Source organism: Pseudopipra pipra, chromosome 1 (assembly GCF_036250125.1).
Source record: "Pseudopipra pipra isolate bDixPip1 chromosome 1, bDixPip1.hap1, whole genome shotgun sequence".
NCBI classification, from domain to species: domain Eukaryota; kingdom Metazoa; phylum Chordata; class Aves; order Passeriformes; family Pipridae; genus Pseudopipra; species Pseudopipra pipra.
In genome coordinates this window covers 10,285,574-10,306,067 of record NC_087549.1, presented here as the reverse complement: position 1 = coordinate 10,306,067, position 20,494 = coordinate 10,285,574, and the positions used below count along the sequence as shown (strand labels likewise).

The 20,494-nt window shown below is 46.7% G+C and overlaps 1 protein-coding gene across 2 annotated transcripts; it reads left to right on the top strand.

Annotated features, from left to right (window-relative positions):
• The first annotated feature begins 11,038 nt into the window (after positions 1-11,038).
• Positions 11,039-15,123, top strand: MYC (MYC proto-oncogene, bHLH transcription factor). 2 transcript variants are annotated; one of them, XM_064644994.1, is made up of 3 exons: positions 11,039-11,327; positions 12,238-12,943; positions 13,994-15,123. In XM_064644994.1, exons 2-3 carry the CDS (start codon positions 12,253-12,255, stop codon positions 14,554-14,556), a joined length of 1,254 nt encoding a protein of 417 aa, XP_064501064.1. In that variant the 5' UTR covers positions 11,039-11,327; positions 12,238-12,252; the 3' UTR covers positions 14,557-15,123. The 2 variants fall into 2 exon arrangements, with proteins under 2 accessions (XP_064501064.1, XP_064501071.1); XM_064645001.1 differs by having other exon boundaries at positions 11,039-12,943.
• Positions 15,124-20,494: the final 5,371 nt, after the last annotated feature.

Genomic DNA, 20,494 nt, shown 5'->3' with positions numbered 1-20,494 from the left:
TTTATCGTCCATTAAAAAAAATAAAAAATAAAAAAAATTAAAATAAATAAATAAATAAAAAAAATGTACAGTCCTTACTAAGGAGCAGAGCTAAATGAGCCTAAAGTACATATCCTTATTTTTTATCTCTGTTCTCACCAAAAGAGAGATGCATCTCTTATTGCCCTTTCCCATGACACTAACAGGAGGGTACATCTACACTAGAACTAGACTGGAGCTCTACTGGTACAGGAGGGTTATACTAGATCCTTTGGACACTACGGTTTGGATCTGCAGATAAGTCCTAAGACTGGGTGTAAATAATGTTCTTATCTTCTAAGAAATACCTCTGGCATCTCTGATTAGGTGATAAGTAGAAAGAAGAGAGACATTCTTAACTGCTGATCAAGAGGGAGGAGAGTGATTAGCATCCTCTGGGGAACACCTTGTTGATGATGGCTGCTTTGCATTGTTGAGGCTGTAAGAAGCACCTAAATTCCTCCTCCACAAAGCTCTCAGCTGCTGATGAAGTCAGTTCTACATTAATCCCTCAGCACACTCCTCATCAGGCCCATTTCTGATCAAAGCTTTTCTTGCCACTGCAGTCATAATTGCAATCCTCTGCAACGCTCCCATTTTAGAAAGGGACAGTCTGAATGTCAGTAGGAGGAAGGACTGGACTTGGGCAACACCAAGAACCTTCTGAAGTAAGAAAATAAAATGAAACTAACCTGCTGAGGAACCGATCAGTAGCAAGGCTGAATCAATTCATGGGAGTTTCACACTAGGGGTTGTGAACACAATCCCTGGTAGCTGGGTTTGATATGCTGGATCTCAGCAGTCCCTTGGATTTGCTCATCAGTGCACAGTGCACAGACATTTTTGGAGATTTAGACCAGTTTCTGCCATGCACAAAATTAAGGCAAGCAGAAACAGGCCCAGTGAAACAGTATTCCTCCTACAAGGTCAAAGCCTGGACTAATGCACAAGTGTCCTGCAGCTTAGACATAATCTTGAGGAGTGGATCAATGCAGATGTGTGGGTACAACCCACTGCACTGATTTGCATTGGCGAACACCAACAGATAGAGGCTTTCTCTATCCTCACCTCCCTCAGCACTGGAAATCAATGGCACTCCCGGCTCTGCATCCACACTGGGATCCTGTATGACAGCCTGGCTCTGCAACTAGACACAATGTGGTTAATCTGCAATGCTGCAATACATCCTGACATCTTCTTGCTGAGGCCTCCCCAGCCTGGGCAACAAAACACAGATACAAGCACATGCGCATTTAGGGTCCTTCTGTGCTTTAAACATCTCAGAGAAGAGCTGTGACAGGTGATCCCTCCAGCCTGCATGCTTGCTCTCCTGGCAAAGGTGGGCCCCAGTGCTGTGTGGGTCCGTGTGCGCAATACGAAAAAAAGTGCCAACTAGATTAGAAATACACCTATACCTAACAACAACCTACACTTTGATATTTTGGGTAGAAAATTGAACCTCACACTTTCAGTTACAGCCCACCTCATTAATTGGGCAATATTGTTGCATAGCAGTGATGTCCTTTCTTCCCTCTTTTTATGCTTTTTATCTCCCCATATTATTGCTCACATGAAACATCGATTTTCAAGCATGATGTTTCCCTTCCTAATAAAATGCAGCAGGAGGTTCCACAGGTTAATTATAAATTGATTTTAAAAGCATTTACCAAAAAGTTATTTAAATCCATTTCCCTTAATTTCATTTGATGAAGCATATGTCTTGCAGTGCAAAGGGGAGATGCGGCTTTATTGCCACTATCTGCCAGATGAACATGTTCATCATCAACAGTGTAGGGAGTGATAAGTCGCTTATCTGATACAGAGAGACAAAACACTCCCTCTTTCTTATCAACAAATTGAGTTATCAGCCAAGTGAAGTAGTTTTTCGGTAGCCTTTCTGACTGCATTTTGCTTTTAAATCCATACTGGTAGCAAATGTTCATGGATGCATTTGCCTCTGTTATGCTCTTGCCTCTCTTATGCTCGTTTCAAAATGCAGCAGCAGCAGCCACAGATAAGAAAGCTTCATCTCCCCAAGACGTCTAGTCTGAGTGCTGTTAAACAGTTCTGAATTTACTCTGATTGATGGAAAACTGAACTAAACTACACTGAAAGTAACCAAAATGATGCTAAAACAGTCATACAAAGAGCTCAGAGGAACACAGAGCTTTAACATTGCACAACCAAAGCCTGCTGACATGACCATCACTGATGGCTTAACCCACATTTCCCAGTGCTGTCCCTTACACCTGGGTGCCTGACCTGAGACAACTGGGACCCAGAAACCTGGGAAAGCACAAGCTTTGATCTAGCCAAGGTAACACTTTTGCTGTACCTGGCTACATACGGCCAAATTGATTCAGAATTAAGTGCACGGCATAATAAAGCTAGAGAGAAGTTAGAGTTATCAGCCACATAACTTTATTAGAAGACTGCAGAGGAACTCACAGAAGGGTATTTAGGTGCGAAGAGTTAGAAACCATCTGATGCCTTTTTAGGACCCAGTTTGATGGTGTGTTCCCTGCTGGTGTGCTCTGTGCACTGAGCGGCTACTCTGAAGGGCTTTGCACAGAGTGCTACTCGTGAGAAGGGTGTCTCAGCACCACATTGACTTGAGCAGAGTTCTCAGTGCTGGAGTCAGTATCATTTTGGTTGAGTGTGGATGGAAAATTAAGTTCACTGGGATAGGACTGAAAAGGATTTGCCCTTGACTACAGAGGCCAAGTGTGCTCATTCACCAACATAATTTTTAAATATGATTGTTCTCTTCCATAAACCAGCCCCAAGAAAACATGAGTTGATAACAGAAACTCATGGAGGACAGACACCTAGAGTCAGGAATATTTATTGTAAATACCTTCAAGCTCCTGGCTACAAGCTCACCTTCCTCTCTCAGATAAGGACATAAACAGGACCTCCATGATCAATATAAGGGTGGGTGACAAGAAAATCATTTCCCCTGCTGAGCAAGACAAGCAAAACCTGAGAGTGCATCTGAGCTTGCTCAACATGGAGACAGAAAAAGGAGCTCAGATGATTTTCACTAGAAGCTTCAACCAGAGCTGCGGCCTTTGCATTGGTTCAGATGAATAGATAGCATACACCTTTCCACCTACACAAAAAATCAGATACAACCACCAAAGAGCTGCAACAAGACCAGCAATACCTCCAGTCTGCAGTGTTTTCCAAAGCCCACATATTCTCCAGTGTTTTCCAAAGCTAATTTTTCAGACATTCTCCCTCTACAGGGCTATTTACTTTCCCAGAATGTGTCCCTGCGGCTGAACCTGTTAATTTGATAGCACTCAGATACCTCATCTCTAAAGCAACCAGCTGAATGATTCCTGGAAGGATCTTATACTCTCTCCTGTTTGCAGATGGGACAGAATTGTTGGATATTAATTGTTAAAGAGACAAGAGATAGCTATAAGAATGGCCCAGCTGACAATAGTTTCAATAGTTTCCAACATTGCTGTAAGCCGACACATTCCTTCCTCCAGATAATATCTGATGCACTCAGATGTTTCTGAAGCTGTGCCTCCACAGGATGTGTGGTAGGAACGACAGCAAGGTCCGTGCTCCTCTTCTTTTCGTACCAAACCTGCAAGGAAGTTGCTACAAGAGGGGTTGTTTATTTTTATTGAGCATTAGAAAGAAACTTGCAGGATAACTTCCAATCCTTCCCTCCTCTCCAGCTCTGATGTTGCAGATTCCCTTGGTGTTGCACTGAGTGGAGGGGAACTCCCTCTGCCCTTGCAGGTGCAAGATGGAGGTGGCTTCACATGCATAGGTAGGTACAAAGACTCATTCCTGCTGCCTCACACCTCATATAAACAGCACGGGTTTAGGAAGGGCAGGTCCTGTCTGACCAACCTGCTCTCCTTTTATGATCAGCTGACCCGCCTGGTGGATGAGGGGAAGGCTGTGGATGTGTCTACCTGGACTTCAGCAAAGCCTTTGATACTATCTCCCACAGCATTCTCCTGAAAAAGCTGCAGCCCACGGCTTGGACAGAGGCACTCTGTGCTGGGTTAGGAACTGGCTGGAGGGTGGGCCCAGAGAGTGCTGGTGAACGGAGCTGCATCCAGTTGGCGGCCGGTCACTGGTGGTGTCCCCCAGGGATCAGTGTTGGGCCCAGTTCTGGTTAATATTTTTACTGATGATTTAGATGAGGGGATTGAGTCCATCATCAGCAAATTTGCAGATGACACCAAGCTGGGGGGGAGTGTCGATCAGCTGGAAGGCAGGAGGGCTCTGCAGAGAGACCTGGATAGATTGGAGTTGGGCTGATTCCAACGGGATGAGGTTCAACAAGGCCAAGTGCCGGGTCCTGCACTTTGGCCACAACAACCCCCTGCAGCGCTACAGGCTGGGGACAGAGTGGCTGGAGAGCAGCCAGGCAGAAAGGGACCTGGGAGTTTGGATTGACAGGAAGATGAACAGGAGCCAGCAGTGTGCCCAGGTGGCCAAGAAGGCCAATGGTATCCTGGCCTGGATCAGGAACAGTGTGGCCAGCAGGTCCAAGGAAGTGATTCTTCCCCTGTACTCAGCACTGGTGAGGCCACACCTGGAGTACTGTGTCCAGTTCTGGGCCCCTCAGTTCAGGAAGGATATTGAGGTGCTGGAGCAGGTCCAGAGGAGGGCAACGAGGCTGGTGAAGGGACTTGAGCACAAGTCCTATGAGGAGCAGCTGAGGGATCTGGGGCTGTTGAGCCTGGAGAAGAGGAGGCTCAGGGGAGACCTCATCACTCTCTACAACTCCCTGAAAGGAGGTTTTAGCCAGGTGGGGGTTGGTTTCTTTTCCCAGGCAACTATCAGCAAGACAAGAGGGCATGGTCTCAAGTTGTGCCAGGGGAGGTTTAGGTTAGATATTAGAAAGAATTTCTTTACAGAGAGGGTGGTCAGACATTGGAATGGGCTGCCCAGGGAAGTAGTGGATTCTCTGTCCCTGGAGATTTTTAAAAAAAGACTGGATGTGGCACTTAGTGCCATGGTCTAGTAACCGCAGCGGTAGTGGATCAAGGGTTGGACTTGATGATCTCGGAGGTCCCTTCCAACCCAGCTGATTCTATGATTCTGTGATTCTATATTGAGTCCTGTGCAAGGGAGCATCACTCAGAAACTCTTGCCTGACAACACTGAAGGGACACACAATGGGAGAGGCTCTGATCCCATTACTGCTTTAAAGACCAAGGCTTGACAATATTGGTACCTAAAAGGATCATTAAGGACTTGCAAATGACCCTTATACTTCAGAGAGGACTTAATCAAGCAGAGATGGGATGTCTTGATAATCTGCTAAGTGCAGCATACAATTCAGAGAATGCAGAGGCCATGGGGAAGTGTGACTGGCCTTTGGGGCTGGTTGTTCTGAAACTGACTCCTCTTTTTCTTTTTGAAGAGAAATTTAAATTACCCGGGCTTTCAAAAATAACTGTTTATCTTTCACAAGGGCCTTGAAGATCTTCTCATTCATAACATACTTAAATCAGGATTAATTTGCCCTTAATCCACAGCTAGACTAAACTCTCTTCTACCAAGGAATACCAAAACTACTTGTGTTAGCTAGGTCCCTTCCAGTTATCCATGTCAAAAGGTGTTAATTTGTGTAGGAAGGGTTAATTCAAACTCTACTTGTGTTTTGGCCTTGCTTCAATGGGACTTAGATTAGTTTACAGGTAGTGTGTTTAAGCAGCAAAAATAGCTAGCAAAAAAAAAATCACGGGTTTGAGTTTTTAAGTTAGTTGTATACACAGCTGAATAGTTTTATTTTATATAGTTAAGAATAAACTAAACAAGGTCTGCCCTGTTTGAAAACAAACTAAAATTTAATACCAAAGGAACTGGGATGGTTTGAAAAAATTGCAAAATCTTACTGTCTGTAAACAAAATTAAATTAACAGCTGTAGTAATTTTACCCTGAAGCAATAAAGGTAAAGGCTGTACACTATGAAAAGACCAAAGCAGGTGTAAAGGATTTTATTCTCTGTATTCAAAAATGTTAGTTACATTGCTGTCTTTCAATCTGATGTCTTCTTCAATTTCATGATCCTAGAGAACAGGAAAAGCAGGACATATATATACCAACACATGTGTCTAATGCCAGATCACCTTTAAAAATTGCTAATGGTTATGTTTCACTGAAGATTTGCTTTCACATGCAGTTGGATTAAAAAAATCAACACCTGAAATATTTGGTTTTAACAAATAATAAAAAAGTCCTATTTTATATGCACTGTCAGACTGAAAAATTAACATGTAAAATGTTTGGTTTTATAAATGAAAGAATGAAAGAAAAGTCCTAATTCTGGGTTCAGGGAAGCATCATTTTGAATCTTCTGTGTTTTGCTCAAGCCAAAGGATCAGTTCAGGCTCTCTCCTGATCCTCTTGATGACAAAACTTACTTTTATGGAGTTTCCATGGGTTTCTGTGAGGGATGTGGTACTCACTGCAGTTCTGGGGAGAGTAATTTAACATATCATAACAGCCTTCTCCCCATTCAGTTTTCATCTAATTCCTTCTGTGTGTTTCCCTTTTCCTTTTGGGAATAAATGGCCTGAGTTTTTCCATAGTGAGGACCACAGGTTGGCATGGTGCAGAGGAAGAAGCTGCTATGTTTGCTGCACACACTCTCGGGCACATAGCTGAGAGGATGAGGGAGAGTCAAATAAATAAATTACACCAGATGCCACTTTCAGTGACCCCATGACATCACTGCCTGAAGATGGACATCCACAAGGCAAGGATGAAAACAGCCTTGGCTTCTAACAGCAGACAAGACTTTAGTATTTGATATGTGCTACCCCTCGTTTAAAATTAGCACATTTTAGTTTAGTTTAGTTTGTCTATTCCTATTTTGTAATACTGCTGTCATTCTCTCACTCATACTTACTGATAACACATCATCTATAAAACCTGCTGATTTCTTCTGCACATTTTATGAGCATTCTAAAGACTATGGCTGGGGCTGCCATACTGAGCTAGCTGGATGGAAACTGTGGTGGTGCTGGGTCCTCTCCATCTTCGACAAGAGGTATATTTCAGACTCTGTTTTTCACCACGGCAAACAGACAAGGACAGTGGCCCTCCCAGACGTCTGCATTTCTCTTCTGTGCTGGGGAAGTCCACTGAGAAGGTACTTGTTAGCACAGTAGATGAGTCTTTCTGAGACTGGAAGAGGGGGGTAGCAAGATGTTATTAATTTAGTCAGTGCTGTGCAGCTTGCAGAAACACTGTCAGTCTCTGCCTACACATATCTCACCTCCTATTGTTAAAGAAATTACAGCTGCTGAAAGAGATGAAAAAGTAACATATTTCTTTTCTGGCTTTTATAGTAATAAGGTAAATCTGATTCTTCTTGGCTCTGCTTTTTGGACTGGTGCCTTTGGGGTAGCAGTGGAGACATAATTCACAGGTGCTATCAGCTATGCAAAGGTGCCCTAACCTATTTTCATGGCTCTGACTGCACTGACCACATTTGTTTGGGTATATCACTCATTCAAGTAGTTAGGACTGTCTGGGACTAATTAATATCTAGTTAGTGCTTTCCCGTTTCTCACTGGTGGAAGGCCAGGAACCTGCAAAGCCACAGAGAGGTCAAGTGAAAGTTTCAGCAGAAATTTCTGAAGACAGCTATGAGTTCACAGAATCACAGAATGGTTTGGGTTGGAAGAGACCCTAAAGGTCACATATTTCCAATCCTCCTCCTATGGGTAGGGACACTTTCCACTGGACCAGGTTGCTCAAAACCCCATCTAAGCTGGCCTTGAACACTTGAAGGGATGAGGGAGCTACAACTTCTCTGGGCACCTGTTCACCACTTTCAGAGTGAAGAATTTCTTCCTGGTCTCTAATCTAAACCTACTCTCACTTTAAAGCCATTTCCCCTCATCTTACCATTACATGACCTTGTTAAAAGTCCCTCACTTGCTTTCTTGTAGGCCCCTGTTAGGTACTGGAAGGTGCTCTAAGATCTCCCCATAGTCTTCCTTTCCCCAGGCTGTCTCAGCCTTTCCTCATAGGAGAGGTTCTCCAGCCCTCTGATTATCTGTTTGGCCTCCTCTGGACTCACTCCAGTAGGTCCATGTCCTCCTTATGTTGGGAGCCCCAGAGCTGGATGCAGTATAGAGTTCATGGTGACCCCACATCTATTAGACAGCTTACTGTCATCTGAAAAAGAAATTGCAGATGTTTCCTGAAAACAAAACATGCAGTAGGTGGCACAGGCACACAGCGCATTATGATATGTCTCAGGGGTTTCCAGACAGAGAGGTGTGAGAGCTTTTCCCGCCATCATCACTTCTCTCTCAGGTTTTACTTTCGTTTCTGCTTCTCATGGGTTCCCACTCTGCCATCACACGTAAATTCCACCCAGGCTCCCAGCTCAGTCCCCTCCCATTTCCTATTGATCACTAAACCCCTTCATGTCAAAACAATCACGTTGACTCTGTTGTTTCCTTAATGTTATACTTCTGCATTTATTCTTTCTGTGTAACAGCTATTTTGTCAAAATGGCCTTTTTACTGCAGATTGATACTTACTAATTTCACACCTTGTCTCACTTCTTTTTCAGCTGGGGTTGAACATAAGAAATTAGAGCAAAAGGTCTTTCTTCATCTACACTGAAACTGCCACGTAAGAGCCACACTGGTGCACCTCAGAGTTGGCTCCTCAACAAAAAGCAAACTCACAGTCTGCATGAGGCCTGAAGAAATCCTGTAGAATATTTTAAAGACTGTTTCTCTGACGGCTGTATTGTTTCAATAGCACATTTCTCCCAATCTTCCTTTTCTGTTTTTCCATTCATGTGAACAGAGGGTATTTAAAGAGTCCATCTGCTAGTGTTACTTATTCTTCACTTTGAGTCATAACCTTCTGCGATATTACAGTTAATCGCTCTGCCTATGATTATATTGCAATCATGATTTTCAAGCCTACCTCTACTGGAGTAATTTCAAAATATTTCTACTACTACCAGCTCCAGCTGAACTTCAACAGCTTTTACAATTTTGTGGACATTTATTGTGTATCTGGCAATTCTGATGCTGTTCTTAAATAGCCAAAAGTACCCATATCGCGTTTTACACTAGTTATAACTAGATTAATTTGGATCTTGCACCTCTCTGGCTGAGTTCAAGCCTGCCTTTAGTCATGTTATTTCCATTTACAGCAGTAAGGTTTGCTACAGACAGAGGGGGATATTATTTAAAAATAGCATGATGCATTTTAAGCGATTTCTGAACAAGGGTAAATCCCATTCTGAAAATGTCAGTAGGTAAAGCATCTACACCTATGGTCCTACCTAGTCAGCAGGTGAAGCATCTATGCCATGGCTCTTGGTTGTTTTATCATGCCGTCTGCATAAAACTGTCCCTTCTTTATCAACGGGACACCGGACAGAAGATGGCCCGAGTTTTCTCGTGTCCCTCTGCTCCATGCAGATACTTTTGTGACGTTTGCAGATACTCCACAGAACGCTGCTCTGCAAATAGCCTGGGGGGGGGGGGGAGAATGAAGGTGGGGAAAAAAAAGGAAAGGGGTATTTTTTTCTTGAGGGGTGGGGAGAAGGGCGTGCTGTAGCCCAGGGTGCGTGGGTTTGGGGGTCGCGGTGTCCGCAGGTGCCGCGGCGGGAGCTGCGGCCGGGAGGGGGCGCGATGTCCCCGCGGTAGCGGCTCCGCGGCCGTGGGAACCCGGGGCCGCCCCCAGCGCCGGCGGGGGAGGAACGGGGGGTCCTCCCGCCTCGAGGGGCGGCCCTGCTCTTCCCACCCCCCCTCCTCCCCCGCAGGGCTTGTGCTCGCGGGTGCTGAGCAAAAACCTGGAGAGGGGAATAAGTATACATATAGGCATAGAACATCCCAGCGGGGTGCCCGCGGTGGGGACGGGACAGCTGCCCGGAAGCATTTTGGGGGGGGCACACCAGGGTGTCCCCCACCATCTCCATCGAGTGCAGAGGCCAGCGCAGGATGCGCGGGGCGTAGTTCGCCGGAGGCTGGCGGCTGCCCCGGGGGGCGGGGGGGAACCGTAGGCGCGGAAGATGCGGGAGAGGGTCCGCCCGAGAGAGTCGCCGGCAGCTAAAGCCTCGTCGGGGCCGGGGTTCCAGCGGGACCCCCCGCGATGGGGAATAGGAAAGGAGGGAGCGTCCCGTCGGGCCTTGGCAGCCGCCGCAGGTCCGCGCCCCTCGGGGATGGCCGAGAGGAGGGGAGGTCACCCCGGGGCGGGGGAGGTAGTCAGAGCGGGGGCGGCTCAAGCCGGGGCGGGGGCACAAGCGGGGACTGCCAAAGGGAGAGTGGCTGCAAGGTGACCCCCGTGGGGCTCTGCCTCCGCCCTCTCCCGGTTTAATCCTCTGCAGACGCCGGCAGAGGCGGGATAATCAAGCGGCGACCGGGGCGGGGGGTGCCCGGGCTACATACACTCCTTTGTGCTGGGAGCCCGCGCCTCCCCCGCCGCCCCTCGGCCACCACTCTGCGCTGCGGGACCAGCTCGCCCAGAGGCGCTGGAGCCTCGCCGAGGGGGGCGAGGGGCTGGTGAAGCCCCTTCCCCCTCCGCCGCCAGCGGGGGACACCGCGCTCTCCCTTGCCCGGAACGCCTGCGGGAGGAGGACAGCGGCGAGGATCTGCCTTTAATCCCTGCTAGTAATTTTTTTTTTTTTTTTTTACTATGTTTACTTCCGACATCTCCGTGCGCAGCTCGTAGTAAAAGGAAAAAAAATAGTAAAATAAATAAAAAAAGGGCCGTGGAGCGCGACATCGCAGCTCCCTCCCTCTTTCCCGCCCGCCCGGCAGAGGCGGGGGGTAAGAGCGGGGCCGCAGATCTCTCCGCAGCCCCGGGAGCGGAGCCGGGGGAGCGCGGCCGCCCCCTCCCAGCGCGCCCTCCCGCGGCGGGAGCGCGGAGCGCGCGCGGCGGCGCGGCCGGGGGCGGGCGGACGGGCGGGAGCGCGCGGCGGGAGCGCGCGGGCCCCCGGTGCTGCCCCCGCCCCGCGGCCGCTCCCGCCCGCCCCTCGCCGGCGCTTTAAAGGAGGAAAAGCAACTAAACTTCTATTGTACCGGCCAGCGCGCCGCGCCGCCCCGGACCAGCGACCGACCGCGCCGGGAGGCGGCTGCTCCGCCGCTCCGTGGGGTTTATCGAGCCGTGGTGGGAGGAAGAGACCGACATTCTCCCGGCGTTTTGTCTTTTTTTTTTTTTTATTATTATTATTATTTTTTAATCCGTCCTTTCCGGCGGTTCTTTTTGCGTATTTTCTCTCGTTGTTCTCGCACCGCCAGCAATAATCGCCTCGCTACGTCTCGCAGCTGGCGCGTTGGAGAAGCCGGTGAGTTGCGGGGTTCTGCGCTTCCCATCACTCGATTCCCGCGGTTGTGGCATTTGGACTGACACGGGCTGGTGACACCAGGGCTGCTGGAGGGGCTGCGCTCCGCGGACCTGGATATCGACGGTCCCTCCCGACGGACGCTCTCCTCTGCTGGGCTCCGGCGTTCCCATCCTTTTTCTTGCGCTCGGATTTTAATTTAATTTTTGAGGGGGAGGGGGGAGAAGCATTTTCTTCTCGCGTATGCGCGGGCAGGTTCTGGTTATTGCATATATTGCTTATATGCATATATATATGCGTATATATATGTACGTATGACAAGATTTGGTAAAGTTTGCCAAGGTCGCTGCCTGTCCCCGCGCAGTGCCAGCACGCCCAGGTGGGTGGCTGAGGAGCAGCCCGGCTCCCGGCTGGAAGCTGCCGGGCTCTCGGCGCCCCTTCCCGCCGGCTCCCGGGACGTGGGATAGGGATGGCGCTGCAGTCCCCGGAGGGAAGGACCTCCGTGCCGGGCGGCCGTGCCCCCTGTGAGCGCGGCGGCGGTGGGGAGCCGAGCTGAGCCCAGTCGAGCCGGGCGGCCGGGCTGCGGAAGCTCCTGCAGGGGAGCGGGGAGGGTGGTCCGGGAGCCGGCAGCCGACCCCTCGCTATGTCAGGTCGCGCCGCCCGATTATTCCGCCGCACTTGGAATGGGGCGAAGGGGGGTCCTTTCTTTTTTTTTTCCCCCTTTCTTATTTTAATAATTAATTTTTTTTAATTACTAAACGCGACTGCGCGCTTCCCCGCCGGCACGGCGTGGGGAGCCGAGAGGGAGCGCTGCGCGCCGGGGGGCTGGTGGCCCCGCCGAAGCTGGGGGAAACCGACCCCCGCGGCGGAACACGGCTCACCCGGGCGCCCCCTCTCCCCCTCCCTTCCGCAGGCACCAGCCGCCGCGATGCCGCTCAGCGCCGGCTTCTCCAGCAAGAACTACGACTACGATTACGACTCGGTGCAGCCCTACTTCTACTTCGAGGAGGAGGAGGAGAACTTCTACCTGGCGGCGCAGCAGCGGGGCAGCGAGCTGCAGCCCCCCGCCCCGTCGGAGGACATCTGGAAGAAGTTTGAGCTGCTGCCCACGCCGCCCCTCTCCCCCAGCCGCCGCTCCAGCCTGGCCGCCGCCTCCTGCTTCCCCTCCACCGCCGACCAGCTGGAGATCGTGACCGAGCTCCTCGGGGGGGACATGGTCAACCAGAGCTTCATCTGCGATCCGGACGACGAGACCGTCAAGTCCATCATTATCCAGGACTGCATGTGGAGCGGCTTCTCCGCCGCCGCCAAGCTGGAGAAGGTGGTCTCAGAGAAGCTGGCGTCCTACCAGGCTGCCCGGAGGGAAGGGGGCCCCGCCGCCCGCCCCGGCCCGCCGCCCTCCACGCCGCCGGCACCGCCACCGGGCCTGGCCGCGTCCCCCACTGCCTCCGCCAGCCTCTACCTGCACGACCTGGGCGCTGCCGCCGCCGACTGCATCGACCCCTCGGTGGTCTTTCCTTACCCGCTGAGCGAGCGGGCCCCGCGGGCCGCACCGCCCGGCGCCAGCCCCGCGTCCCTGCTGGGCGACGACACGCCGCCCACGACCAGCAGCGACTCGGGTGAGTGGGACCCACGCGTGCCCCAGGAGGGTGTGGGAAACCCGCGAGGCGCCAAAAGGGCTCCCGGCGGGGCAGCTTGAAGTCAGAACCACCCCCTCGCCTCCCTCATCACCCCCTTCTGCCCCCCTTCCCCGCGTGGGATTTTTCTTAAATGCCACGTTAGCGAGGAATGGAGAGACTCCCAGCCAGTTTATTTCCTGGAAAAACAGCCCAGTTTTCCCTCCGGGAGGGAGGAGAGAAAAGGGGGGGGGGGGGGGGGAATAGAAAAGGAGGTGTAGGAGGGATAAACTTTCATAACGGGGTCCCGATAAGGCTGACTCCCAGTGCCACCCGTGGGCCGGGAAGGAGTTAACTCCCGCCTGAGAGCCTCGGGGGGAATGTGCAGTCAGGGAGGTTCTAGTGAAAGTGACTGCAGGGGAGTGAATGGGGCTGGGAAAGTTTTAGAAATGCTTCCTTAGGTATGTGACAGCGGGTTCCGCTCCCTCGTAAATCTGGTTTGGAAGTGAGTTTCTACCCAAAGAGCTACAGCCTTCCCTTTTTCCATTTTTTTTCCTTTTTTTTTTTTTTTAACCTCCTTCCGATTTTCCACAAATTAACAGATCAGATCAAGAGAGATTCAGAAAATGTCTCTGAATACACATGTGTGTTAAGTAAGCTTTCTTTTGAGGCGTGGCCAAAGCCTTCTAAATCCATAATTAAGGGCAGCTTGAGTCTTGGAGCTTTATTGCGCTGTACTGCTGACAACCGAGGTTAAACTTTCCTACTATCTTTCATGCACTCCTCGGGATTACGCAAGATCTCTACAATTTTTGAAATCAGGGAGCCAGGGTTTGGACTGAAGTCAGTGTGTCCTATTGCACTTGAAGTATTGCTTCCTTAAAGGAAAGGCTCTTGGGGAAAGCAATGTCCAGCATCGTCACATAGGTTTAAGAAGAGTTTGCCATTGGGTTGCTCACTGTGCAGTTCACAGTAACCTTCCCTTATGTGTAAAGCAGCCTTGAGAGTCTCTTCATACAGCTTATGAATTTATTTTAATTCTTTTTCTGGCAGAAGAAGAACAAGAGGAAGATGAGGAAATTGATGTTGTTACATTAGCTGAAGCAAATGAATCTGAATCAAGCACAGAGTCCAGCACAGAGACGTCAGAAGAGCACAGTAAGCTCCACCACAGCCCACTAGTTCTCAAACGGTGTCATGTCAACATCCATCAGCACAATTATGCCGCTCCTCCCTCCACCAAGGTTGAATACCCAGCTGCAAAAAGGCTAAGGTTGGACAGTGGCAGAGTTCTCAAACAGATCAGCAACAACCGAAAATGCTCGAGTCCGCGCACGTCAGATTCAGAAGAGAACGACAAGAGGCGAACACACAACGTCTTGGAGCGCCAGAGGAGAAATGAGTTGAAGCTGAGTTTCTTTGCCTTGCGTGACCAGATACCTGAGGTGGCCAATAATGAGAAGGCACCCAAGGTTGTCATCCTGAAAAAAGCAACAGAGTACGTTCTTTCCATCCAGTCAGATGAACACAGACTGATCGCAGAGAAAGAGCAGTTGAGGCGGAGGAGAGAACAGTTGAAACACAAACTTGAGCAGCTAAGGAACTCTTGTGCATAGAAACTCTTTGGCATCTCTTAGAATAACCCAAACTGGACTGAAACTATGATAAAATATTACTGTTTCTAATATCACTCATGAACTACACAGTCCATTGAGTATGGAACTATTGCAACTGCATGCTGTGCGATTTAACTTGAGACTACACAACCTTGGCTGACTCTCCCAAGGGTTTGGCCAGAACCTCAAAACTGCCTCATAATTGATACTTTGGACATAAGGGATGATGGGACATTCTTCATGCTTGGGGATGAACTCTTCAACTTTTTTTCTTTTAAAATTTTGTATTTAAGGCATTTTTTCATATGGGAATCCAAAACAAAAAAGTTGTCCCCAGTTTGCTGTATATATTTACACATCATATTGCCATGTAAATACCTTTAATAAAGCCTTTATAGAAAAATGTGCAACATTAATACGAAACAGTTGTGGCAACTGGATTTATACTTGTCTTGAACTTCTGTGCCATAACATTTCACAATTTTGTTTTTTATTTAAATACATTTTTTCTTTAAAAAATGATTTTTATTTTGTTTTTAGATAAATAAATATTTGCCCAAAATATAATTAGCTAAATCCTGCGTAAAGACTTCACTTTGTCTCTCACTGTTGTCATTAGATCTCTATTCCCATGACATTCCTTTTTCTGTCATCATGGAAGTGACCTGCCAAGAGTCAAAGGGGAGTTAGATGAGGGGGAATTTTGCAGCTTAGTAGGGAGTTGTTTCTTCCTTCCCTTTGCGTCTCTTAACTCAAGTAGATAAAATTGTTGATCTAATGTGCCTTGTTGGTTCAACTAGTGTTGCCCCTACATCCTTCATGAAAGTGGTGGTAGCAATGTATGTCTTGGCCGTGGTCATCTGCCTGCTGAAAGTAAAGTTGGAGTGGTGTATTTTCTCACTGGTCACCCCAGTTGTATAGGCTCTGCATTCCTTCCACATACGTATAATTACATTTTCAGGGCATGACCTTCATTCTGCACTAGAGATCCAGCCACGTACTTTGAGGGCTGCTTTGTAGTAGGCTCACCTTAATTGCTTCCTGTTTGATTTTAACAAAAGTTAAAGGGGATAAGAAAATAAACTGAGATGGTGAGTGTTGAAGTGGTTAAAACAACAGAGCGGTTTCCCTTTTTAAGTGCTGAAATCAGCAGAGCCAATCTTCCTGGTCAAACACCTTAACACTTTATTAGTGCGAATAGTTACTTGGGATTTCAAGGGATACAAAGTTCAAGGACACACAAAAGGGAGCAAAGAAAAAGGAGAGCTATTTCTCACTTGGAGGATATGCTCAGATAGATTCCTAACATTTGCCAGACATATTAAATAATATTTACATTCAGGACTTGTCTCATGATCAGCTTTGGATGGGCCGTAAAGTACTTGCTTGACACAGCTCCTAAGATTAGATTTGATCTTTTTCTCCCCTTTTCACCTAACAAATCAATGAACCCTTTGATGTGGAGGATGAATGTGCTTTTCAAAAAGTTGAACCTTGCACTTTTTCAATTTTCATAATTCCTGTTAAATACATATTTGTTTGGCTTCTACATGTTGGAGGAACAGTGCTGCCAGATAACACCAGTGCCAGCAACCAAACTGGGACTGAGGGTTCAGGTTTTCGGTTGCTTTTGAGTTTGGAGTGGAAGGAAGAATGATTGGGTGTGGGTGTATATGGGATGGGGGGGGTTAGCATTTTATGGACAGAGTAGATGCCAAAGGTCTCTGCTCTGCAAAGCCTAGGGTAACTTTCCCAACAGTCTTGCACATGGGAGTTTGAAGAGAAGGTCTAAATCTAAATCCCATTTGATGAAGTGCATTAGGTGTTGGGCTGAAGATTTCTTGGGGAAAAAACATCATTCTGTTAGAAAAATGGGACAAAGCAAGGCTTTTTTCTTAATTTTTTTCTGCATCATCCCCTTGTATCTGAGTTTATAGAAGAGGTCTGCAGTTGCTTTTTGCAGCATGCAATTCAGATATTCACTTATGAGGAAAAAGAGTGATGTGAAATGAAACTTTTAATTGTATCTGAACTGTAAATCAGGACATTTTCCAGCTCTGAATAACATAAAAGTTCTACTTTTTATTAGATAGGATATCTTAATTTAAAAAGATATGAATTTCATTTGCCTTTTGTCGTGCACCCTGTTTTAGATATTGCTTTAGAACAGAAGCAAGCTGTTGTTCAAGAATTTATAAATTCATCCCCGTCCTCCAAAACAAACTGGGAGGTGTAGATCCACCCAGAAAAACTGAAAAATATCTGTCCCAGTTTCATGTGTTAGCAAAACCCCATCATCTCTTCCCGTTAAATCAGGTTAGACCTCAATGATTAATAAACCTCTTCTTACTTACCAGCTTCTTAAATCATTTGGAGAATAGTTTTGAGTTTTTTCTTCTATGTGCAGAAGGTCCTCAGTCTTTTGATGAATAGGATACTTGCAGTCTTTTAGTTGAGCATCAGTTCCTCTTGCCACTTTCCTGCTGGAAAACATCAAATCATGAACATGATCCCAAATTGCCACTTTAAAAAAGTATGATTTTGTGGGATGACACTTCATATTTATAACATTCCTTACTTCATTGAAGGATTGCAAATTATCTAAATAGTGTAATAAAAAAGAAATACATTTAAAACAGCCTGTGGGTACAGGGGTAAGAAACCTCTTCTGGTCATTAAAGTGCTGCTAGAATAAAGAGGAATGTGGCTTCCACTTTCTGACTCAGCACTAGAGGTTAGGACATTCAGAAGACATCCCACAGGAGTTTCCAGGCTGGACTCAGTTAGTAATGCATTGTATGTGGATAGGAAAGTGTTGGGTTTTGCTGGTGTTTTGAAGCAATAGAGGAGATAAGCTTATAAAAGAAGCCTCTGAGCCTTGAAGTGAAATGTTGTTAGTATTTACAGTGCTTGCCAAACAGCTGAACCAAAGTTCTGCTTGAAATACAAGAAGCATTTTTAACTTCATCTCTCTGCTCCTTTACTTTCACAGGACACATCAAGCTACTTCTCTTCCAGAGGAACTTAAGGCAAAAATGTGGCATCAAAGTAAACCAAAAACAAACCATCATGGTGAAAATAAAATTTCCTTTAGCATATACCCTCACTGATCTAATTTAACAATACTGTCTTTTTGCATTCCAGCTTAATTTTTTTTCTTGTGTCTAAATTCTATCTTTCCAGCCAATTATAATCTGAACAGTTTCAACGTATCAATACAGAATATTGGGCAAGAATTGGGATGTATAAAGAACTTAATTCTGCTTAATTCAGCTCCCACTGGAGTCTGTAGAAATTCCATGTTTCATCCAGGGAAACAGATTTGTGCCAGTGGAGGATACTCTTGAAAATTTTATCACTACCTATAAAGAAATCACTTTACTTGTCCCTACCATAAGCACTCTCACTCTTGTAGCACTTTGCAACAATTGCAGGCAGTTGAGAGATTAAAAGCATTTCATCAGAGTTGTATGAAAAGGAGAATTTCAGGTAAATGGAATAGAATTACTATAAACTGGAAATAAGCCAGGCCACTGCAGTTAAAATCTGAATTTATTCAAAACAGAAGGTGGAGGTGGTTGTTTCGTCTACAGAGATGAACCATCTACTACGCTGGATTTTTTTTTAACTGAGTTCTTTTTAATTGATCTGTGTTAGAATCATCTGCCAAGAAATTATCAGAAAAATAAAACTGAATGATAGGGGATCCTAACAGAAACAGACAGCTTGGGAAGAGACTTATGATTTACTTCCCAGCTTACAGGTTTGCTATTCCTTCATTTTAAAAGGACATTTATGGAAGCTTCTGAAAAAAGGCTCTGCTGACTGAAAACTAAGCCCTGGTTTCCCCTTGTGGTTTTCAGACAGATGAGTCTTAAACCTGCCTAGAAAAAATAATGAAATCAAGAAATGAGACAGATGAGCTGCAGAGGCTAGATTCCATTTCCAGTACAAAATATTTGAGGTCCAGCAGGTTTCTCTACCTTTGTGTCATTTACTCATCTCAAGCATAGCTGTAATGTCAGTGGGGACAGGCAATAACTAAAACATTATCCAAGATTCAGAACAGCAGCTAGTAAGTCAAAGGGGTTTTTTTCCTCATCCAGCTAATCATCTTCTACACAGATCTTGAGTGCAAGGATTTGGAGGATCTTGCTGGTGGAAGTGGACTCAGCTGTAACTCACATCATAAAATCATACGATTGTTTAAGTTGGAAAAGACCTTTAAGATCACTGAGTCCAACCATTAACTCAGCACTGCTAAGTCCACCACTAACCATGTCCCTAAGTGCCACATCGACACATCTTTTAAATCCCTTCAGAGACCAACCCCCCCAGGCCCTATTCCACTGGGCAGAAAATACTGGCCCCAACACTGAGTCCTGGGGAACACCACCTGTGACCAGCCACCAACTAGATTTAACTCCACTGATCACCATTCTCTGTGCTTGACCATTGAGCCAGATTTTTACCCTGTGAAGAGTGCACCCATCTAAGTCATGAACAGCCAGTTCCTCCAGGAGAATGCTGTGGGAGACAGTGTCAAAGGCTTTACTAATCCACAGGAAAGGCAGACAACATCCACAGCCTTTTCTGCATCCACTAAGCGGGTCACCTTGTCATAGAAAGAGATCAGGTTGGTCAAGCAGGACCTGTCTTTCACAAACCCATGCTAGCTGGTCCTGATTCCCTGGTTGTCCTGTATGTGCCATGTGATGGCACTCAAGATGATTTGCTCCCTAGTCTTCTCTGGCACTGAGGTCAGACTAAGGGTGTGTAGATCCCCAGATCCTCCTTCCAGCCCTTCTTGTAGATGGGCATCATGAAAGAGTTGCAGTCACTGTACTTCCAGGAGGGAACAGGGCTGGGTAAGACACTGGTCAGGCAGTGACAATGTCACCTTTTTATCAGTTCATGACGATAGTACAGAGGGTTTTTTCACATCTCTACAGAGGCCAAGGAGCTTGTCTGTAGGTGTGCCCAGGCCCCACCTCCCCAGAAAATGAGATAAATTAATTTTTTCTGATAATGATGAATATGACATTTGGTGCTGAATATAAACGTATATGAAAAAGCTTTATCGGCCACTTGCCAAAACTATTTAACGTTTGTAGTTACTACACAAATCTTGCTTTGAGTTGCCACCAATACACGGGAGCTACGAGGCACATCTGTGTGGTCATGTTTGAAAGCATGAGACACGAGGGAGAATCATTGGCTGAGAGTGGACCTGCACAATTCTGGCTGACTTTAATGGTGAAGCATTTTATTCCCACAAGCACCGTTTTAATTTTCCAGTTTGATACAGGATTACATTTTGTTGCTAAATTCACCCTTCAGATATATGTCTCTCTACAGATCTTGCCATGGCTACTGTTCTGGTGAATACAACTCCATTCAAGGCAAAATCTTTCTTGCAACCATGTGTAATTTCCATCACAAGCTTCTATCTCCAAATTATGTGGAATTATGTTTTCCATATAGGATCAAAAAGAAAAAAAAAAACACGTAGAAATAAAGGATTAGGTTCTATGAATGAAGAGATTTTAAAATATAAGCTGCAAAAATGGAACAATCTGATGGGGTCACAAAAAGTTCCAAGCACCGAAATTAAGACTGCTTGGAACTAATTAGCTCCATCAGCTTCCTTCATGCTAATTTATTCATGATGAAAGAGGAAAAAAACCCAGGAATTTTGCTTTAAATACAACTACTGCATATGAGCAGGCAAACGCCAAAAAATTCTGCAGGCTAAAGTTAGACTGTGCGTGATCAAATATATAGCCCTGGTCCCACAACCATGTATCTTTGAATCCCTTGGGACATCCCCCTGGATCACTGGGGTTGCAGTTGCACAGCAGCACTCCCATTTCCCAGCACATTTTTCTTCCAGGCGTCATGTGTGTGCGAGGGGCTGCTCGTAGGGATGTAGCTGCTG